General features: G+C 45.5%; 1 protein-coding gene across 3 annotated transcripts; it reads right to left on the reverse strand.

The window, feature by feature from the left end:
• Positions 1-634: 634 nt before the first annotated feature.
• LOC119525641 (CD209 antigen-like protein E) lies at positions 635-3,609 on the reverse strand. Of its 3 annotated transcripts, none has more exons than XM_037824461.1 (8): positions 3,422-3,609; positions 3,243-3,320; positions 3,028-3,114; positions 2,662-2,724; positions 2,313-2,390; positions 1,936-2,087; positions 1,349-1,461; positions 635-980 (listed from the first exon to the last, which is right to left on the reverse strand). In XM_037824461.1, the coding sequence occupies exons 1-8, from the start codon at positions 3,525-3,527 to the stop codon at positions 839-841; spliced, it is 819 nt and encodes a 272-aa protein (XP_037680389.1). In that variant the 5' UTR covers positions 3,528-3,609; the 3' UTR covers positions 635-838. The 3 variants fall into 3 exon arrangements, with proteins under 3 accessions (XP_037680389.1, XP_037680388.1, XP_037680390.1); XM_037824460.1 differs by having other exon boundaries at positions 3,243-3,323; positions 3,422-3,608; XM_037824462.1 differs by lacking the exon at positions 3,243-3,320 and having other exon boundaries at positions 3,422-3,607.
• Between the last annotated feature and the right edge of the window lie 3,576 nt (positions 3,610-7,185).

Consider the following 7,185-nt stretch of genomic DNA (forward strand, 5'->3'; position numbering starts at 1 on the left):
TCTCTGATAAGAAATAACCAGAATAAGCAAATTCAGAGTCAGAAGCTAGAATATTGGTTACCAGGGGCTGGGAAGGGGGTAAGAAATGGGGAGTCAGAGATTAATTTGTACAGAATTTCTGTTGGGTGATGGAAAAGTTGGTAATGGATGATAGTGATGGTAACAAAACATTGTGAATGTAATTGACACCACTGAATTAAATATCTGAATCTGGTTAAAGGTGGAAATTTTAGGTTGTGTATATGTTACTAAAATACTGATTTTTAAAAAAACTTCAGTGAAGGACCTGAATAGGAGAAGAGGAAGGAAGTTAAATTTTGCTGAGAGCTTAATAAAAAAAGGACCTGAATAAATAATGGAGTCATGAATGAATGAATGAATCTATATTTATATCTACGTCTATGCCCATATATCCATCCATCCATCATCTATCTATCTATCTATTTTTGATCTGTCTATCTATCTATCTGAATATATATTTCCAACCAAAATCACAAACTGATTAAAATCTGCATCTGGGAAATAAAATACACAGCAGTAGAGAAAAACATATTAAAAGAGGACAATGTTCTAGCTTATATCAACCACATTATAAAGCTATTAGAAATCAAAACAGTGGCAAAGGAATAGAATGTAAGTTGAATGGAATGCAATGTGTGACTTTATTAGGTGGATTTCATGGGGGTTGAAGGTAACTGAGACCATCAAAGGAGGAAGAGGGATGAGCTGGAGCCTATGGAGGTACGGGGTCTTTGAGTAGAAGGGGGTCATGGAGACTCAGCATCTCAAAGACCTCAGTTCAGGAGGCATATGGGAATTCACCAAAGGGAAACAGCCCTCAGAGGCCAGGGCAAGAACCAGATGGCTTCTCACAGATCCAGAAATTTTCTACAGTACATTTGTTGTCATTCCAGCCATCATTGGTCAATTCCACACAGTCTTCATTCTCATGGTTGTTGGGTTCTCCTTCCAACCAGAAGCTACAAACACCATCAGAGCCATGAGTCCCTCCCCCACAAAGAGCTTTCCCCAACCCACCCTTGGGGGAGCTGGTCCCTGGGTCCCAAGGGCCAAGTATATGGTGGTAGTGAGTTAAGAAGCAGGTTTTTTATAAATGTGGGTTCAAAACCACCCCCATCAGAATAAGTGCTATTAGAATGGAAGATGCAGTTTCTTGGGCCGCTACTCACTCTTGTTGAATCAGAATCCCCTAGGGTGGAGCCAGGACTCTGCATTTTCATCAGGTTTATCAGGCAATACTTCCCAAACCACAGTTTGAGCACCCCTGGATTGGGGTGTGAGTGTTTTCCCTGCTCCCCCCTTCCAAGATATTGTTTCTGGGGGTCACCTGAGCTGGAGGGAGCTGTTGTCCACCCAGTGCCAGGAGCCTTCATTGTGGTGGTCACTGAGGCCAAGCCAGGTCCTGGTATTTTCTCTGACATTCCAGAACCTTAGGAAAGTCTGTGGGGATGAAGGGAGGACATGATGAAGAAGATTCCCAAACAACACCACCCTCACCTCTGCCCATATTCCCAGTGTTCTCTGCCTCTCACTGGATGGAAGTTCCTTCTGCAGTCTATTCTATGGCTCCCAGTTAAGTTGGATGTGTTCATGTGTGCCTGTATGCTGCAGATGCATGCTAACATGAATACACCTGTTGAAATATGTTAACTTGTGCCTCAGTTCATATACATGACCTGGGGAGGGATCCTATGTGGTCCCTTTCTATCCAGGGGCTCCTCTCATACACATTCTCCTCCCACTAGACCTTCCCAAGTCCACTAATGGTCCCTCCTCCAGGAAGCCTTCCCTGATTGCATCCCTCCCCAAGCTGCCCACCAGGACTCCATCTCTCAGAGGGCAGAGGAAGGTGGCAGAAGACTTTTGGATGACCAGTTGCATGGCCCAACCCCAGGTGGAAACTTCCCAGCCCACCTGCTTCTCAGCATTGTCGACAATCACCAGTTGGGCCCCCATCTTCTCACAGGCAGAGACAGAAAATTTCCAGATTCCCTTGGTCTTGGAGAAGAAGTAGCAAGTTCCCTGGAAGAATTCCCAATTCCAGGGGCAGAGACGGCACAAGCCAGCTGAGGAAGAGAGGTGGGGCTGTGAAAGACAGGTCACTTTGTTCCTGGGCCCCTGACCCCTATCTTGGGCCTCAGGAACATGTGTTCAGGTGTCAGCCAGTGCTCCAGAAACCCATAAGAATGAGCCCAGCACTGCAGTGACCTTCTCAGGCTGGCAGCAATAAAGGCAGGTCCCAGCCCCACCCAGGAGTCTCCACCCCACCCCAACCTAAGTGTCAGACTTACTCAGGGTGGCATTCATCCAAGTCAGCTGCTGGCGGATCTCCTCCAGCTCTGAGTGTATCTGCTTTGGAGAAATGGTAGCTGGAAGAATAAGATTTCAATTATCGAGGACCTACTGTATGCTTGGTTCAGTGTGAACCCAATGGGAACATTATGGATCTCACAGTGACCCCAAAAGCCTATTTTACAGACAAGAAAACTGATGCTCAGGGAGTACTTGCCAACGCTGCCAGGCCCCAGGATGGGTTCAGTCCCCTCCCCTCCTGCCTTGCAAACTTCACCCTAAGCCTGCACAAAAACACACAACCTCAAAGTCCTTTCCCACCCAGGACCCCAGTGCCCAGCCCCTTACTTGAATTGTGGCTCCTCTGGTGGTCCCAGGTCTCCTTCTGCAAGGACTGGAGGATTCTGAAGACTACAACAGAACAGAAGACCCCCCTTTATGAGCTCCAACTGTATGCCTGACCCTTTGCAAGTCCTGGCACCACTGTCTCTGAAGTCCTATCTCCCCATGAGCTGCATTTCACAGATAAGGGGACAGGCTCAGAGAGGGACAATAACCTGCCCAAAATAACACAGGAGGGGACATGGAACTTGGATGCCCTAGCCTTAGTGAGTTTAGGAGCTGTAGAGCAGGCAAGGACTATCCAACAAGGAAGGCCCAAAGGGGCCCAGGACTCTAAGCCCCCAGCTCCTGCAGGCCTGATCCCTGACTCACCTTGGGCCAGGGTGGTCACAAGGAGCATGAAGAAGACCAGAGAAATGAGAATCAGCCAAAGAGTCTGGGGGACCCGAGTCAGATATCCTGCAGGACCAACAGATAGGCAGAGCTTGGGCTTATGGATAGACCCTGCCCCACCATACTCATCCTGGAGAGGGTCTCACAGAAACCCACTTCCCAGATCCCTGGTCCTACACCACCCACCCCAATACCTGGAAAGATCTTGAGGTGGTGGGTCCTTAGGAGTCTGGGGTCTTTTTCAGCTAATTTCATACCCCAGAATGTCACCTCTTCTGAACAGGACAGAACACAACCCAGCTGAGCTCTGAGGCCTGCTGCCCCCTGCCCCCAGACTATAAGCTCAGACCACCCTCCCCTACAAAATACAAACCTGAACTCCCCCAGGACCTGGAGGCCTTTCTTCCTCTGCCACCCCCTAGTTGGGGCTTAGCCTCACCAGGGCCATCTGGCTCCTTTGGGGCACTCATCTCAGCCATCCTCTGCTCTGCTAGGTTCCTGCCTCTCTGCCTTGTCCCTGGACTGGGGTTTTTGTAACCCTACATGTATTGCCCTCTCTAGCTCCTCCTCAGATTCATTCCTCCCCAACTCAGGAAAAAACAAACAAAAAAAAGGAACAAGACTGAGGCACCACCTTCCTGGAAAAGGGGGTTGAGTGGAGATAAAGTGCCGGACACAGCTGTGAGAGAGTCTGCTCTGGGTCAGGGCAGAAGCTGTGCCCTAAACTCTAATGCCAGAAGGGGCTCTTTCCAAACCTTATCCAACCCTATGACCTTGGCTCAATAAGACCCTACTTTTATTGACGTCTCATTTTCCTCATCTGTGAAATGGAACAATTCCCCTTCTTCATTCTGTCTCTGTGAAGTTTAATACAATTCACTGGTAATGGGTATAAATTGCCTATTTGAATGATGCATTTGTGCCAGATGCTGTTCTAGGATGCCTTGTACACCATCTCTAATTGAATCCTGAGAAAGACAGGAGTAGCCTCAGACACCCAGGAATTCACAAGCGGGGGGGGGGGGTCCTGGCTGGCTCTGGTGTTGCTAAGAGCTGGCCTGGTGCTCACAACTAGATTGTAATGTCAGATATAGACAATTTCATATAACATCAATGTCATACAATGTGTGCTGGTTGAAATGTTATGTACCCCAGAAAAGACCATGTTCTTTTAATCCTTTCTTGTGGGGGCAGACCTATTGTGGGTTGAACCTTTTGATTAGGTTGTTTCCATGGAGATGTGACACAGCCCATTCAAAGTGGGGCTTAATCCTTTACTGGAGTCCTTTGTGAAGAGAATAAGAGACAGTAAAAGCCCAGAGAGAGAAGAGAAATGCCCAGAGAAGCAGGAAGAACCCACAATAGCTGGGAAAGATAGAGCCATTGAAACCAGAACCCAGGATAGAAAGACCAGCAACATTGACATGTGCCTTCCATGTCACAGAGGAGCCCCAGATACCAGCAGACTTTCCTCAGAGAAGGTATCTTCCTCTTTATGCCTTAATTTGGACATTTTCATGGCCTTAGAACTATAAATTTGTAACCTAATAAATCCCCATTGAAAAAGCCAATCCATTCCTGGTATATTGCATTCTGGCAGCTTTAGCAAACTGAAACACAATGCCACTCTGTGCCCAAGATCTGTCCAAGCTACAAATATTACCAACTTCCCCATATCATGGCTAAAAGGAATGACCCCTCCTTCTTTATTAATCACAGCTTTAGCCTCAGTCCAGTCTTGCCTATTTCTAGATAAGATATATTAGGGTACCAAATCATAGGTTACTCCTCTCCGTCATCCAATCCCAGAACCCTGCTTCCTTGAAAGCTCCCCAAAAGTACCAATGTGAGTCCAGATCCTATAAGTTCTAACACCCTTCTACTGATATTCCCCATAGTTCCCCAATGTGTGCATTCTCCCTTGCTGCAATGAGTAATAAGCCCAAATTTATTTGACCACAGGAGTGTTTCTTTTGGTCTCTGGCTGGAGGACATTGATAATCCTCACAATAACTCTGTGAGATGAGAATATTTATTACCCCTCTTTAGAGATGAGGAAACCAAAGCACAGAGAGGTCAAACAACCACCTGAAGTCACACAGCTCAGAAGTGGTGGGGCTGGGGTTTGTCCCACTCTGAGTCCCTGCTTAACCACTATACTAAGCAGACCCTGAGACATGGATTTGAGGACAAAAGGAATTTACTTGGGAGGCAATGGCAGGAAACACTAATAGGGATGGGGAAGTGGTACCAGTAAAATGAGGAAACCTACAAAGATTATGCTGGCAGGCCACTTTCCACTGTGGGCAGCTACAACTTTCACTCATGGGGACCTCTAGGACACACACCTTGGAGTACCAAACCTGAGAAAGCAGTGGTACTTACCCACACATTCCTATGAGCTTGCCAAGAGCTGCTCTTGAGGGCATTGATTCCCAACACTTCCAACTTCCCCTTCCATGGATCAAGTGGAATCCTGTGTGCACAGAAAGCCCCTGGGCAAAGTGGTGCAGGTGCTCTTGGTATAAAGTTGCATGGATGTGCATAACAGTGAGTGGCAGGGTGTCAGAGGGAACATTTTCTTCTCCTCTTCCCTGAACCTGTGGATGCACTTCCAGATCCTTCTGGAAGACTCCCTGTCCCACACTCTACCCTGCCAGTGCCCTGTGCCTCAGATAACAGGCCTGTTGTTAGGAGGGATGACAGATACATCCTAGGATTCAGCCCCCTGATCCATATATTCACTCAGCAAACACCCTTGCCAATTAGTAGTAGTAGAGTGTTGTTGTTTTTTTCATTTAGAAAAGAAAGTTGCAACTATAGTGCATAGAATTTTTACCTAAACAATTTGAGAATAAGTTGCTGATATGATGCCTTATCACATACACACACCCCAAATATTTGTGTGTCTATTTCTTATACAAGGGCATTCCTCTACATACCTGAAATACTGTTTTGGTTTCCTAAAGCTGCTGGAATGCAATATACCAGTAATGGGTTGGTTTTTATGATGGGGATTTATTAGCTTACAAAATATTGTTCTAAGGCCATGAAAATTTCCCAACTAAGGCATCAACAGGACAATGCCTTCTCTAAAGGCTGGTTCCAGCAAGCTTGTGCTTCTCTGTCAGATAGCAAGGCACATGGCAATGTCTGCTTCTCCTTCTCTCCTGGGTTTTGTTGCTTCAACTTCAGGCTTCTCCGTCTGTGACTTTTTCTCTAAACTTCTCTGGGTGTTTCTCTGAATTTCATCTCACTTCTGTATGTATTTTATCCACTTATATAGGACTCCAGCAAGAGGATTAAGATCCATCCTAAATGAGGTGTGTCAGACCTCAACTGAAATAACCTAATCAAAATGTTCCACCCATAATAGATCTATACCCACAGGAATGGATTAAAAGATAAAATCAAGAAATTAACGTTGATACATGACCATCAATCCAATCCTCAGACCCCATTCCTTTTGGCTAATTGTTCCCACAGTCTTTTACAGCAAAAGTATTCAGCTTATCAACTTAAATGTATAATTGTTGCATTATCCATCTCTCTCTCCCTCTCTCTCTCCCTCTCTCTCTTTCTTATTGTGCAACATAATATATTTACATAGAAGTGATAACTTTCCAAGTGCAATTTAACAAGCAGTTAGAGAACACATTTCCAAGAATGTTATGGGTTACAGTTCCACAGTTTCAGTTATCTCCTTAGTGTGAAATATAACATTTATGGGGAAAGGTGATAACTTTCAAAGTATGATTTAACAAGTAGCTATACAGTAAATTTTGAAGAGTGTTATGGGTTACAGTTCCACAGTTTCAGTTCTTTCCTTCTGGCTATTCTAATACCATTGCAACTAAGAAAAAGAAAATTATGCAGAGATTCAGTATCCATAATCCTTTGTTAAATTCTATCTTGTCTGTTGCTACCCCTTCCTCTAGTTTAATTGCTTTCCCAATCCTCAGGGATGTCTAGGCAGTGACCATCCTAACCTGTTCATGTTGGAAAGGGGTGTCAACATTATGGGAAAAGGAGATACAATTGGCTGATGTTTTTGAAGAGGCTGTTGCCTCTGGGTTTGGGGACTTAGCTGGCATAGGAATCCTCTGGAGGATTTAAGTTTCTGAAGAATAAACTTAG

Source organism: Choloepus didactylus (genome assembly GCF_015220235.1).
Source record: "Choloepus didactylus isolate mChoDid1 chromosome 25 unlocalized genomic scaffold, mChoDid1.pri SUPER_25_unloc2, whole genome shotgun sequence".
Classification (NCBI taxonomy): Eukaryota; Metazoa; Chordata; class Mammalia; order Pilosa; family Megalonychidae; genus Choloepus; species Choloepus didactylus.